General features: G+C 36.2%; 1 protein-coding gene across 12 annotated transcripts in view; it reads left to right on the forward strand.

Moving 5' to 3' along the window:
* Nucleotides 1-8,089, forward strand: part of FREM1 (FRAS1 related extracellular matrix 1) — a 268,715-nt gene extending 260,626 nt beyond the window's left edge. For 6 of the 12 annotated variants that reach the window (XM_021063564.1, XM_021063521.1, XM_021063517.1 and 3 more), the window contains 2 exons: nt 3,103-3,188; nt 5,227-5,426. In XM_021063564.1, coding sequence (XP_020919223.1) covers nt 3,103-3,188; nt 5,227-5,426 — 286 coding nt within the window. Of the gene's footprint in view, nt 1-3,102; nt 3,189-5,226 lie in introns of all 12 variants that reach the window. The other 6 variants (XM_021063514.1, XM_021063573.1, XM_021063579.1 and 3 more) reach the window with 1 other exon arrangement.

The raw sequence follows: 16,168 nt of genomic DNA on the forward strand, positions 1-16,168 counted from the left end.
TTTTTATAAAATAATAAAAATACAAATGCATGTGTGTGTGTATATATATATATATATCTCTGAAATGAGTGGTCTAACATTCTACCTATTCTAAACATAGCTATTTTCCCCTTTTGCTCTTATGGGACTTTTTGCCTCTGGGAGAGTCAAAAAGGAAATCAAACTTGTACTTGACCAACTAAAATGGATTTTACAAAGTCTGTTTTAAAGATAGTTTCAAGGATCTTAAAGCAGGAGGAGATCTTAAATATCCCTGAAGAAAACCCATTCCTTCCTGATGCAGACATTGAGACTGCAATTACATCCACAAGGAAATTGGGAGCAGAGCAGGAAGTGGAACCCAGGTCTCTCACACTCTAATTGCCACATTGACTGAAGCAGCCCCTCAAGCTGTCCCTTGACGTATATTTAATACCCTGATTACATATATTTAATACCCTGTATTCTAAACCCTCAGCACATCAGAATTACCATGTTGAATGGAAGGGGGAGGAGAGAAGACTCACTGTCCTATCTGCTATAACTGTCAGACAGGAGCTGACAGTAAATAATAATACCAGAAACAAGTCACACAACCCAAATCCAGCAGCCTGAGAGCATTCAGACCTAGTATGTCAGAAAGCCTAGAAGTCACCACTGCATTATACAACACTAAAGTACTTGATTAGTAGGGGAAAAAATCTTTATGAGGCAGATTAACTTATGCTCACCATATGTGATCTGGAAAAGTAGAGAAATTAATCTAAAGTGTGGAAAGATATATGAAAAAAATTCAACAGTTGTCTGAACATGTCCAAATATGTATTACTAGTCATATTTCCTGCTTTTAAAAATATCAGTAGATATTAACCAGGCAAGAAGATCATGGTGACTTTGTTTCTTTTTTTTTTGAAACTTTCTGTATTAAAAAAGGAAGAAAAGAAAAAAATAATTACCTTCTGGCGTTTTTCTTAAAGCCTTCTAAAGAGCTTTTAATGAACATTGCTGGGGAATTAAATACAATCAAATATTGCTTATAGGAATAATTCAGCTAGCTACAAAAATAATAAAGAATTGTTTTTTAAAATTTTAATTAAAGTATATCATAAGAAATTCTCATGCCCATTAGAGTATCTGCAGGCAAGGATGTAGAGAAAAGGAAACCCCTGTGCACTGTTGGTAGGATTGTAAAATTGGACAGCCATTATGAAAAACAGTATTGAGAACCTTCAAAAATTACAACTACTATATGATCTAGCAATTCCATTTCTGGGAATATTCCATTTCTAAAGGAAATAAAAATACTATGTCAAAGAGGTATCTGCACCCCCATGTTTATAACAGCAATTTTTTACAATACCTAAGACATGGAAACAACAAGTTTATCAACAAATGACCAAAGAAGTTGTAGTGTACACACACACACAAGCACGCACCCACACACATACACACACACACACGCACACACACACACGCACACTGGGATAATTCAGCCATAAGAAGAAGGACCTCCTGCCTTTTGGGACAACATGAGTGGACCTTGAAGGCATTATGCCAAGTGAAATAAGTCAGAGAAAGACAAATACTATATGATCTCAATTATATGTGGAATCTAAAAACAAAACCAAGCTTATTTATAGAAAAAGAGATCAGATTTATTAACAGAGGTGAGGAATGTGGGGGTGAGGGAGTTGGATGAAGGTAGTCAAAAAACAAACTTCCAGTGATAAGATAAATAATTACTGGGGGTATAATGTCTAACATGGTGACTATAGTTAACACTGCTGTGTGGTAGATTTGAAAGTTGTCAAAAAAAAAAAAAAAAAAAAAAAACTAGGGAGTTCCCAATGTGGCTCAGTAGAAACAAATCTGACTAGTATCCATGAGGATGCAGGTTCAGTCCCTGGCCTTGCTCAGTGGGTTAAGTATCTGGCATTGCCATGAGCTGTGATGTGGGTCACAAACAAGGCTTGGATCCTGTGTTGCTGTGGCTGTGGTGTAGGCCAGCGGCTACAGCTCTGATAAGACCACTGGCCTGGGAATCTCCGTATGCTGCAGGTATGGCATTAAAAATGAACAAACAAAAAATTAAAGTTGTTAGAGTAAATCCTAAGAGTTCTCATTATAAGGAAAAAAAAAGATGTTTCCTTTTTTCTTTTTTTTTGTTACTTGAAATGACTGTTGTTAACTAAACTTATTGTGGTAATCGAATTTCACAATATATATAAGTCAGGGCAGTATGCTGTATATCTTAAACTTTAAAAAATGGCATTATAGTTTGGGGAAAATATTTGCATATATTTATGCAAGGTGCATTTACTTCTATACAACATATGAAGGTTTGACAGTAAGGCCAAGCTCATTTCCCTGATGATGGAAGAGTCACAGTTACTGAATCACTTGACTAAACACACCAAGCTCAAAATGTAGGCCTCAAAGAATTTTATCTGAATAGTTTGGGTGACCTTAGTGATCAAATTAACTGGATAATAGCCAAATTTATGACATTTAGAGATAAACTTCCCAAAAGAGGAATACTTTTTTGGCTTAAGTAATTAATCTATATAAGTAAGCAGCAGCTGATCTTCTAAAAAGGTGTTTAAAACCCATTGAATTTGCGCTTTAAAGCCCAGGTATTAAAATAAACTATCACTGGAGTTCCCGTTGTGGCTCAGCAAAAGTGACTCTGACTAGCATTCATGAGGACACAGATTCAATCCCAGGCCTTGTTCAGTGGGTTCGGGATATGGTGTTGCCGTGAGCTGTGGTGTAGTTCACAGAGGCTCGGATCATGTTGCTGTGGCTGAGGTGTGGGGCAGCAGCTGCAGCTCTGATTCAACCCCTATCCTAGGAACTTCCATATGCCACAAGTACAGCCCTAAAAAGACAAAAGACAAAAAAATTAAAAAAAAAAAAATCATCACTTTCTGTGCTGTCACTTATCCACCCTGCAAATACTCATTAATTCAAAAGCATAGAGTATTACAATCTTGGACAGTTCTTTCTACATATTTACTTTTTCTCTATTTTAAACTAACCTTGATTTCCATTGTGCATTTCGTATCAGCAGAAATGTTGAACTCTTTGTCACTGACGCTCTCACTTTTGTTTGTTTGCACATAGGCATCTGGGCAGCCTTGTAAGTGTGCTCTCCAGGCAGCATATGCAGTGGCTTTGGGACCTCAGTGGAAGAAAGCCCTTTTGGATAGGCAAGTATCTGAGCTGCCCTGAGGAGAAAAGCAAAAACACACGAAGAGAACATCCCTCTTCCAGGGGCTGAAGAACTGTGGTTTGCAAGAATAAGCAATGATTAGACAGTTGGAGAGTCTATCTTTTAAAACTCATCTCGATGACATAATATCTTCCTTTTTATACATCTCTCTCAAAGAATTTGGAATGTGGTCCCATTTATAAGTAATTTTTAAAATGTCATTTCTAAAAGTAAAAAAAAATAGAAACAGTAGATAGGGGGTGGTTACATAAATTATAGTAAGGCCATATGAAAGAATCTTTAATACTTAAGGCCTCCGTAAGGCATTAAATATTAAAGACACGACAAAATGCCTTATGTTTATGAATTCATTCAATGTTGGGTGCATGTTATATAAAATATGTAATGTATTGCATTTGTGGTGAAGCGCTGAGTAAAAAAATACAGTCTGCAGTCATATGAAGCATGAAATAATTTAGAATGAGGAAATATCATATAATATATATCATATATGTATATACATGTGATATATGTACACATATAATATAAACATTTATGTTTATACATAAAAAGAATATGCCAAAGAGTAAGAAATGTTTTTATACTTGGTTGAGAATTATAGATGATCTTAATTTTATCCTTTGTTTTCTGAAGTTTTAATATTTTCTACAATTTTAACAATAATACAAATCTTTTCAAGCCACTTTAGAAATAGAATTCTAGGGTACACTAAAGTCAGTGTTCTTATCTCTTCTTATAGGTGTTGTATTTCAAGGAATTATAATAAACCCACTCTTGGCTTCTCAAAAATCTCTGTAATACTCAGTGAGTCTTTAATTCTGAGTCTTCCGAAAGATTTAACTAAGGCTGGAAGACAAGTTCTTTCTACGTCCACAACAACTGGTGTCAAGGCTCTATCCCCATAAAGTACTAAGGCATAACATCACCTGATAAATAATAATTCAAGGAAACAATCCTGAAGGAGACAAGTTATTCCCAACTAAAAGTACTTTATTTTATTCTACCCTAAAGTATCAACTGAGAACTGATGGAGAAAAGGTTACATACTGTGTAACTAAGTCTGTTTTCACCATCAGATTTGTGTTGGGTGAGGCAGGCCATTCTGTTGCAGGGGATTCTTTTATAATTCTATTATTTTTATTTCTTTTATGGAAGAGAGTAAGGATGAGGAATACTTCTTTAGGAAAAATTATCAAAGCTTTACAATATTGAAGTATAATTTTCCAAAATTGCCAGTAGGAGTAGTGAAGCGAGTTGAGAAAAATCTGCTTTTTGTTGAAATTGTAGTAGATTGAAAAAAAACCTTAAGAACCAGACTAAAAATAGTAAACTACTTTCCAATAGGAAACCCAAGACATTTATTTTTATTTTTTTATGGTCACACCTGTAGCATATGGAAGTTCTCAGGCAGGAGATTGAATCTGAACCACAGCTGCCACCTACATCACAGCTGTGGCAATGCCAGATCCTTTAACCCACTGCACTGGGCCAGGGATCAAACCCACACCTCCACAGCAACCCAAGCTGCTGCAGTCAGATTCTTAACCCTCTGTGAATCAGTGGGAACTCCCCAAGACATTTAAACCATGAAGAAGAACAATAGATAAGAGTGTATCTGTTTCCCTGTGATAGGAGCTCTAACTGTAGGATAATATGAATAATAATTATGATTTATTAAACACTTACATGTCATGAGCTTTATATGCATCATCTTTAATCCTCAAAACAAGCCTAGATATACATTTCTTATTGTATGGAAAGACTAAAACTCAGAGAACTCACAGATGTTAAATAACCTGCCCAAAGATGTTCAACCAAGTGGTGGAGCTAGGATTTGGATTCTGAATTGCTTTATGTTCTCGAATGTGTCTTACAGGATTCCCAGGTCCTATTCTATGTTTTAGAACATATGCCCATATTTGCATATGATTACTGAGCTTAGAACAATAGGCTGATAGGATATCCAATTATAAATGTAATAAAATCATTTGGCATACTTTTTTGGTTCACATTAGGTTTGAATGACCGAGTGCGTGCTGGCCACTGGGAGTGGATTGGTGGTGAACCTGTGACCTTCACCAACTGGAGGAGAAGTCCCCCTAAACATTCAAAGGCTGACAAGAACTGTGTTTTGGTTCAGAGACAAGGAAAATGGCAAACAAAGGGCTGTAGGAAGGGCAAATCTCACAATTATGTATGCTCCAAGAAACTCTGAATGCAACTGGCCCTGCCGGTGCCCACTTATGATTTCTCACCTGTTTATTTCCGGGATTTATGCATATTGTTCAATAGAAAACAAGGTGTCATGGCTGATTTGGTATATTTTTAAAAATCATAGTGTATGAGTGGTTCTATCTAGTAAAAAAGACACGCACATAAATAGTTCCAGGAAGATTGACAAATGAATATTTCTTATAGGAAGAGGTAAAGTTTTTGCATTTCAGTATAAATCCCTGAAATATTATGTGGTACACAATTTTATTATTCTGGAGACCTCACTTTATATTTCAATCAACACAAATTTCATGATCCTTGGGTTTTTTGGTCCCAGTGTCTCCAATGAGTTCATTCTGAAATCTATATTACAGGTGCTTCTACCACTTCAGTCTGAGTGAAATGCCCCATGCCCAACCTTAAATCAAGGTTGAACTGCAAAGGGTTGCTTTGTCCCTTTGGAACCCTTTTAAATGTGGAGGCTGTGGTAAAAGGCTGTGGATAAAAATGAGAATTCTCTGTGGTAAAAAAGGAAGGCTCTAGATGGAAGAATCTTGCAGATGGAAGTTCATCTGCAGAACTCTAGTTCAGGTAAGACTTCAGGGGGCTACCTGTCCTTCAGGTCTACACATCACCACTCATGAGACAGATCTCCTTTTCCAATGAGAATGTTGGCATGGTGCCATTCCAAAGTGAATGATTGGGTTTCCCTGGCTTTACAGAGTCATGAGAAATTTGAAGTAACATGAACCTCTATCTTCATTCCTGTTTATTGTCCTGACTAGCATTTCTCAAGGACATTTGGAATAAAGAGGATATATGAATTATGGTTAACATATGGAAGAAAAATATGGCTTCCTCCAGTGTATCTGAGTGAACTATGCTGATGAACAAGGAAAAATAATACTGAAAACAGAGCCCTTGAAAGCTATATTCTCAGAACGGATTTGGATAAAATTTTGAGCCCTTAAATATTTAATATTTGTAGAAATGACATGTTAACCTGATTCTCTAATGTAAAGGTACCTTATTAATTTATAATGGCAGCTGAGTGAACCACTTTTGTAACAGTGAAGCATGCCACAGCCTTGCAAGAACTCCCTTCAGAAATCAAGATTTAATTACAGGAAATGAGAAATTTATTCTGAAACATTTATTCAAAATTGTCCTTTTTTTCATAATCACTGAAAAAGATGGTTGTGCCAAATGTTAGTTGCCATGTGAGCACCAGTGTATCTTCAGAATTAAAACGTAGTTACCAAGTAGACCAAAGTTTTGGTGTAGGTTTTATTATAATAATACCTTGATGAAACTGAAAAGGACTGAAGAAACTCAGTCCTGTTTCTGGATGAAAAACATGACAAGCTCCTTTTATCTGTGCACATTTATCAAGATTTTGGCTAATGGAAATATTTACAAAAAGGGGTTGGAATGAGATTGAGATGTTCTACCTTTTGTTAAATTCCAGCATCATTGTGAAGTAAGGAGGCTACTTACCTTGGGTATATTACTATTAAGCTATAAGATACAGGTCTTCTGTATGACACAGCAGTTGGTGGTGTTTAACCAAAAGATGTAAAACCCATTCTCTATATCAGTTCAAATCCCTTCTGATACACTGGCTTCTGTAATGTGAATGCCTGCTGGATAAAGAAATGCAGAGTTGTTCACCTAAAGGGATAAATCCTCCAAGGGAAAGTAAAAGTTCAAGGAATACAGAATTCCTAGAATTTAAATTTACTATTTAAAACTGGAAATCCAGAACCATAACAACTATGTAGAACCTGGTCACCATGGTAGATTTTATTGTACTTTTCTGCAATGACAAGGATATGTAAATGCAATTGCAAATGTTAGCCAAAGAGAGAATGCTTTGATTTTCATAGCATCTAGAGATACTAGAAGAGTGTTTAAAATATTCCTGATTGTGAAAATATTAATCAAGTTGTAAAGATCCAAGTAATTAAAAGAAGGTAACAAATAAAAATTCAGGCACATTGGGGTGCTGAACAGTATTCACCATGACTTTCATCTCCTTTTCCTGATTGGTCTTTGACTGATAGGGGAGTAGAAGTAAGTGATTGTCATGGTTCTCTCTACCTTGATTGGTTACCATCATCCTTTAGGTTCTAGTGGGAACACGAGGAAGGAAATGGGGTAATGATAGAATGGGAATGGGGAGATTATGGGAAAGGAGAATATAGGGGAGAGTGGAGAGAAGGGTTGAGTAGGAAGAGATGGGGATTGATTGGTGGCTAAGAAAGGGAAAATCAGAAAGAAGGACCTGAATGCCCCTGAACTCTTCTCCCTAGACTTGAATACCAACTCAGGAAAAGTCCCACTTAATCCAAGGGCATTAACCCAGCTCCACAGCATGTAGCTTTTCTGAATCTTGTGACTGTTGGTCTTTAACAAAAACATAGGTCCATAGCATATATTTGCTTAATGTAAACTTAAAAAACATAGAATTATTTCATCTCCCTCCAATGAGTAGTAAAAATGAGCCAGGTGACATTTATTTGCATTGACACTATGGTTTATGTAATTTAAGCCATAAACTGGTGCTGAATAATTTCTGTAACAAAGCAGCATATTAAATGTACTGTATCTATTGCTGTATACAAATTAATAAAATAAACATATTTCTAGTTCTGGATCACCGTTCCTTTCGTGTTTAAAATTTATATTCATTCTGTCCATTGTAGGAAGAAATGGAAAAGAAAACCCAACATGTATTTTTTTCATCTTTACTGTTTAGATCAGCCTTTAATTATACAGCTTCCATTTATCTACCCATCCATCCATCTGCCATCCATTCAACAAATATTGAATATAAAGTGCCAACCCAGCACCTGGTATTGTTCTAGATACTGGAGATATGTGGTGAATGAGATGGACAAATAAAAGTATAAAAGCAGAGTGCGTATATACAACTTCCTAAAAAAAATTTTTTTTTGAGGCATGGAGCTTCTTTTTTAAAATCAGGGAGGAAGTCACAATGGACATAATTGATTACATTATCCATTTTCAAAATTGGAGGAAACCCACGCTGATGCAAATAGCTCATACTGCCTTTTTTTTTTTCTCAATTGGTGCTAACTTTCTGAATTTATAATCAGGTCAAGGTGGTATGTATAGCGGCTCTCTCAAATCTCCTATATCCAGGTCATATAAGGAGCTAAAATATTCAAATCTAGATAAGTAATTTTGTAACAGTTATTTTATTCAAAAAGATAAACAATGTGTGTCTCTGTGTCTTTGAGTTTCCAAGAGTAACAGGAATAAAGGAGAGAGCTTTGATGTCATCTCATCTAACATCCCTGTTGTAGAGCCGAGGGAACTGAAGTCCTCAGAAGTTACAGCAGGAAGAAGTCAGCCATGGACCAAGGGTCTTCCAGATTGGAGGCTGGATCTCTTCTAATTATTCCATGTACTTATTACCACTCAGAGCAAATGGTTTTTATTATCTTCAGGTAAAATATCTTTCAGTGATGAGTATGATGAAGTTCACCATATACTTGAAAACATTATTTTAAGTGAAAGAAAATGGACACAAAAGGCTACATATTGAGTGATTCCATTTATATGAAATGCCCAGATTAGGCAAATCTATAAAGATGAAGTTAGAAAGTAGATTAGTGGTTGCTGGGGGTCGGTGGAAGGGCAATTGGAACTAATTGCTTGTAGGTACAGGGTTCCAGGGAAGGGAAATGTTTTGGACTTAGACACTGGTGATGGTTGCACAACACAGTGAATATACTAAAGACCACTGAAGTGCATGCTTTAAATGGTGAATTGTATGTAGTAGGAAGTATATCTCAATAAAAATTCTATTAAAAATCACCACATAAAAATGTATTTTAGAAAGCTATAAATGGATTGATGTATTAGCTGTGTGTTTATGTAGTTCATCCAAGATACTTTTTCCAATCTTTGCTCCAAGTCTCTCTCTGGTTTTTGTTTATTTGCTAATATAGTTGGTTGAGGGAATGAAAATGCTGATTCGAGGCATTTTTAAATTTACAGTACTGCTTTATTGATCTTCCTTCTCTTTCCCCCCATTAATCATGGGAGGACTCTTACCGATGGTGGAGTGTGTCTGGATCTGCAATACCCAGATGCCATGATTTTCTTAAAATTAATTTTATAAGTCTTTAGAACAGGATCATGCAGGAAATGAATATAGTATCCTCATAACTTACACATATAACTGTTCATTTTGAACAATTTTTATAGGTCTTATATTCTGCTAGGCAATAAAATTTAGTTTATCTTAAGACAGAAAGGAACAAAAATCAACCGACACTTCCATTAAAGGCCTTAAGGTAACCTGCAAAACTTTTTCCAAGCAATGAAGTATGAGTTTACCTTTCACTTCTATCTCCATCTGTATTTTTGCTTCCCAAAGGCAATCAATTCCAACTTACCCTACAGAAGAAAAATGGAAAAAACTACACCATCCTAAAGCTAGTCAAAAGAAAGCTGGAGTGGCTATGTGGGTATCAGAGTAAATTTTTAGAGTGGTGAATATTACCAAGGATAAAGAAGGCTGTTTTATAATTTAAAGACGTTAATACATCAAGAAGACATAATAATCCTATATATTTATGTGTCTAATAACAAAGTTTAAAAATGCGTGAATCAAAAACTGATAGAACTGCGAGGAGAAATAGACAAATCTTTAACTACAGTCAATAATGTTCATACCTCCCTCTCAATGATTGATAGAACAAGTTGACAGAAAATAAGTAAGGATATAGAAGTATGGACACTGTCAGCCAAATTAACCTAATAGACATTTATAGAGCATAACACCCCCAAACAGCAGAATATATATTCTTTCTTTTTAAAGCTGCACCCACGGCATGCAGAAGTTACCCAGGCCAGGGATCTACAGCTATAACTAGCGCCACAGCAGTGACAATACCAGATCTTTAACCCACTGAGCCATAAGGGAACACCAGAATGTACAGTCTTTTTAAGTGTACACAGAATGTTTAGCAGGCAGATGATATTCTGGGATAAAAAATGTCTCAATAAATATAAAAAAATTCAAGTCATACAAAATAGGTCCACTGACCACAATGGAAGTGAATTAGAAATCAGTCACAGAAATGTCTCTGGAAAATCCTTAGGTGTTTGGAAACTAAATTGTAGATTTCTTTAACACATGTATTAAAGAAGAAATCAAAGGGGAAATTTAAAAGTATGGGGGACAGAATAAAAATGAAACATATCAAAGTTTATAGGATACCATTAGAGCAGTTGTTACGGGGAATTTTATAGCACTGAGTTCTTATGTTAGAAAGAAAAAAAGGCAGTACCCTCAGTTTCTACCTTAAGAAAATAGAAAAAGAAGACACAGGGAAATTAAAAATATCAGAATAGATGCCAAAAAATAGAACACAGAAAATTAATAAGGAAAATCAATGAAACCAAAATCTAGTTCTTTGAGAGTATCAATAAAATTGGTAAATCTCTAACCAGACTCATCAGGAAAAGATAAGAAAGACACGGATCGCTAATATCAGAAATGAGAAGTGACATCGGGTGACAGCACTGTATATTCTCCAACTACCAAAGGAAAATAAGTGAATATCATAAACAACTTGTATCAGTAGGTATCTTCAATGATCAGATTCCTTAAAAGAGACAAACTACCAGTAAAGAAAAAAGGTAATCTGAAAAAACCTAAAAATATTACAGAAGTTGAATTTGTAGTATACATTTTTCTTACAAAGAATATTCCAGTCTCAGAGAGCTTCACTGTTGAATTCTACAAATATTTAAGAAAGAAATAGTACCAAATCTTTTCATCACAGAGAAAGAGATACTTTCTTATTTCCTAAGGTCAGTATTACTCTGATAGCAAACCATATAAAAATGAGAAAACTATAGACCAATATCTCTCATGATATAGATGGAAAAATTCTGAACAAAATTTTACCAATTAAAATCCAACAATCGATACAAAAGGATAATACATCTTGACCAAGACACTATTAAGAGAATTACAAGCTATAGACTGGGAGAAAATATTATGCGTATATATGATAAAAGACTTGTGTCCAAATTGTATCTTTAAAAAACCCCAATAGGAGTTCTCTTGTGGTGCAGCAAGTTAAGGATCTGGCATTGTCACTGTAGCAGCTTGGACCACTGCTGTGGCAGTGGGAACTTCTGTTATGCCATGGGTGTGGCCAAAAAACCCCAATATATAAGCATATAGAAATATTATTATATTCCTAAGAAATCATTAATAATTTTTTTAGTGAGCAGAAGACTTGAAGAGATACTTCACCAAAGAGGATATATGGATGGAAAATAAATACATGAAAATATGCTGTCTTATTCATCGGTCATTAGGGAATAGTAAACTAAAGCCACAATGAGAGTATTACGAGAATAGCTAAAATTAAAACTGACTGTAGTAAACGTTAGTGAAGATGTGAAGGAATCGGGGCTCTTATATACTGCTGGTAGAAATAGAAAATAGCCCATCCACTTTGGAAAACAATGTGGTGGTTTCTTAAAAAGTTAAGCATATGACATATATCGAGCCATTCCACTCCTAGGTATTTACCCAAGAGAAAAGAATGCATATCTCCATTCAAAGACTTGTACATAAATGTTCATAGCAGCTTTATTTATAACAGCCCAAACTGTCAACAACCAAATACCATTATATGAATGAATAGATAAATTGTAGCATATTGCTACAATGATTCAGGAATAAAAACAAATGAGATATTTCTATAACGACATGGAAGATTTTAAAATACACTGAATGAAAGAAGACTGACTAAAAGAGAATATGTAGTGTATATGTACTCCAGTTACAGAAGATTTGAGAATGTGCCAACTAATCTATGTTGACAAAAAGCAAATCAGGTGTTACCTGGGAATGGAAGAGAAGGACAGAAAGGGCAGAAGAAGGAATTGCAAAAGGACACAGGGAAGATTTTGGGAGGGATGGGTATTTTCACTATTGTGATATTTTGATAGTTTCACAGGTATGCCCGTATATACATATATGCATATACATGTCTAAATCTATTCAATTGTACACTTTAAATACATCTTGTTTGTTGTATGTCATTTATACTTCAAAGCTGTTTAAAGAAACATTGACATAATCTCTGCAACATAGTGGAATATTTTCAAAAGAAAATGAAAGCTATATGCATGAAGATATCTTTCTTTTGGGGCAATAAACAGTTGGAGCAAAATTATATGATTCAAATATCCAATGACAGAAGACTGCTTAATGGAATATTACCTCCATTAAAATAATAATTCTATCCCATAATATTAATTTAAAATAACATATGTGCAAGCTTAATAACTGCATTGCAATAGGCAAACTAACAAGGGAGAGAAGCATGAGTTATCTCAATCTCACCACTTGCTAGCTATGTAAATTAAACTCGGGTTTCTCATCTAGAAAATGAAGATAATAACAGCTTCCTAGAAAAAGTTTTTGTGTGACTTAAATGTGAAACTAGGAAGAATGTGCCTGGGACGTAGTAGGCATTCAATGAAAGATACGTGCACAGTACTTGGAAAAGGGTGACAACTTCAGACAGCATTGTCCCCACCAGTAAGCAGGGAAGGAGGAGTTGGGGGAGGGTGCAGCTTGGGTTTTAAAGTTCCATATTACCAGTGAGAATTTGCTCGTGTTTTAGCGAATTTGTTAAACATAGATTATGTTTCCAGTTTTGGGAAATATCCAGAAGACTGATTTCTTTCCTCCTTTCAGAACTGATCTAGGATACACAAATCTCATTATAGAGACAAGTTAGGGGATAATTTTTCCCCTGACTGAAAAGATTGTTTGTTTTGCTAAAGTACTGTTTGTTGCTAAGGACTTGAGTGGTAGTTATTTTCTAAGAATGGCTCCTCAGTGGAGCCATATTTTCAACATTTCCTTTTACATTCAGTAAGTAACACACTTGCTGCAGGTCTTGAGGATTCATCAGGCCCCTGAATGAACATGTAAATATGCCAAATGGTGAAAAAGTTGGTTTGGGGAGTGTGAGAATCAGTATAGATTCACGTTAGAAGCTGCAGGACAGAAGCCACCTGAGATGGGCTCCCAGTAAATTACCTTCTTGCCTGCAGATTTCCCACCCAGCCGAAGCCTGGGGTTATTTTAGAGACTAGCCGCAAATAACAGGCTTCCAAGAGTTTCAGACTTAAATCAAAAGGAGAACTTTTTCTTATGTGACTAAGTCCTGCCCAACTATGTATAGCAAACTTGGGCTCAGGGTCAGGTACACAACAGAAGGCAAGCATTACTGGAAAGTTCTGCTTTGCTTTTGCATTTTATTGTCCTGATTTTTCAGTTTGTCTCATGCCACCTTGTTACTTAATTCCCACACCGTGGAGGGAAAAATGTTTAATATTTTAATATTTATGTTTCAGATACTTAACATTATGTTTCTCCATAGGTGTTGCCAAGATAGCAAACCCAGCCTTTATTTATAGAGGGTAGAGAATATAAATCTGTCTAAAGTCTTTCATGAAATGAAGGTCTTAATATTTCCAGAGTTGATTTTGGTACCTAGTCTTGGAGGGGTTTAGAGAAGTGTTGTCAGTACAAGGTGTCATTGTTTTAGGTTTCCTATCCTAAAACCTTTCGCTTTTTTCCCCAACTTCCCTCTCTTTGGCAACTTTTCCTTGCATTCTGTCCTGTACTTGGCCCCGAGACAGTTGAAAGCTTTGCAAGTTGATTTTCCATTCCCATCTGAATTTTCGCTTAGCTGTGGAGCTGTTTTCCATGTGTTTTTAATCATGTGTCCATGTGTTATGAGATTATAGGAACAATATGGTCCCCCCAATCTGCCTGCATTGTATAAGCAGAAATTGGCAAGATGGCCACTGGGGGAACAGTTTTCAGACAGATGCCCCCTACAATCATTTCTGTTGGTGATACACCACCCCCATCTTCCAACTGGAGGAAAACAATTTACAAGCTGCATAAAATTACCTAACACAGAGTCCACTGGCCTGAGTTGCTTTTCCTAGGACTGTAATTATCCTTCAGGAGAGATTGGTCTGGGAACCGTGGCTGGTACGACAAAGTTCAAAGGCCTACTCTGAGATGGTGGCCAGGCTGGGAAATAAAAGTTTTATTCTGAATCTTCCCAGATTTAGTGGAAATGTGGTTTTAAGATGGGATCTAAACCCAGAGAATTAAGGATAAGTTCTCCAGGACAAAGAGATACCTCTTCGAAAGTAAAGCCCAACAAGGACCCATGTCAGAAGTTTCTGTACGGAATTTTTATTGGATTTGGGATGTAAAAGCAAACATTCATTAAGTGTAGAGAGAGGAGCCAGGAATGGGAAAGAAACAGAAAAATGCATTAAGTAAAATCCCCGTTCTCAAAGTTGCTGATATTGCAGTCTCCAGCAAATACAGACCTTGCCGCTGAGGAATCATCTCTCCCTAAATAGGAAGACACACGTGCATCCAAATTAAGCCAACATTGAGGAATCACTAAATGGCAGGGTAAAGGCGGTAACTGGTTTCCAGAGCCCCAAATAAATCCCCATGTTATTGGTGAGATGACTCCCTGTAAATCCTTTGCTACCCAGGGAGCTGGCTGGATGGCAGGTCTGTTCGTCTAGGCTAAAACTTTAGGTTTTTCATGGCTCATTTGCCCATACTACCTGTCTTTCTTTTTCTATTTATTAGGACCAAATTCATGAGGAATGAGTTAAATATGGCAGAGTTCTAGTAACTACACAGAGGCAAGGTGATCCTGGGAAGAAAGATTTAAAGGTGTGCTGGAGCAAAAGGATAGACTTCAGTAGGTTGTTACGTTAGTGGAGATGAGAAAGTGGAGACTGAGTTTGGACAGTTCTTTCCAAAATTTACCTGGGAAGGCAGACGCCAACACTGAAGAACAGACCTGAAAATATTTATGTGCTCAAAGAGACAGTTTTAAAAGCTTCAAAACAAGCAAGCATTTTACATATGTGGATGGGAGATAACCAGTGGAGTGAAGGTAGTTTAATGATATTGGAGGAGGGGACTATGAATAAAGAAGGTTGGAAAGGGTGGAATTCTAAGACCAGAGTGGAAAGGAGAAATGAATTGTGACTTAATGGTCAGGACAGTCTCCCATCTGATGGTTTCTATCTTTATCTGTGGAAGAAGGTGTGAGGTGATTTGCTGAAAATGTTGAAAGAGGCAGAGCAGTCAAAGTTTGAGATAATTAGGGAAGATTTTAAAATAATCTATGTGGAAAATGAAGAGAGTATGGACTAGAGTAATATGAAAGATGGCTGGGCAGAATTGAAAGTTCTCTTAAGATGAGAGCTAGTTAATTTGTATAGAATCAGTTTCTGTCATTTTGTCACTCTCTATGCCAGATTTCACACCCTAAGAGTGGCTCATGGAAGATGGACAGCTGGGTGTGTCCAGGGTTGGAATTTTACTGGACCAGTGCAAGAGAAAGAAAAATGGGCGAGGAAGTTGGATATATCAGAGTCATTTGAAGTGATGGGCCACAAATCTAAGCTGGATGAAGAAGGAAGACCAGAGAATTTAGAGATATTCACTTGTTCATGCATTCATTCATTAATTTTAAACCAACATTTTTGAGTATCTACTACCCAGAAAGAATTGTTTTAGAGCCTGACATGGTGACTAAGACAGGCAGAGCTCCTACTTTCATGGACTTTAAAAATCTAAAGTGGAGACAAATGTTAAACAAATGTTCACACAATTAATTATTT

The sequence above is a fragment of the Sus scrofa genome, chromosome 1, assembly GCF_000003025.6.
Source record: "Sus scrofa isolate TJ Tabasco breed Duroc chromosome 1, Sscrofa11.1, whole genome shotgun sequence".
Taxonomy (NCBI): domain Eukaryota; kingdom Metazoa; phylum Chordata; class Mammalia; order Artiodactyla; family Suidae; genus Sus; species Sus scrofa.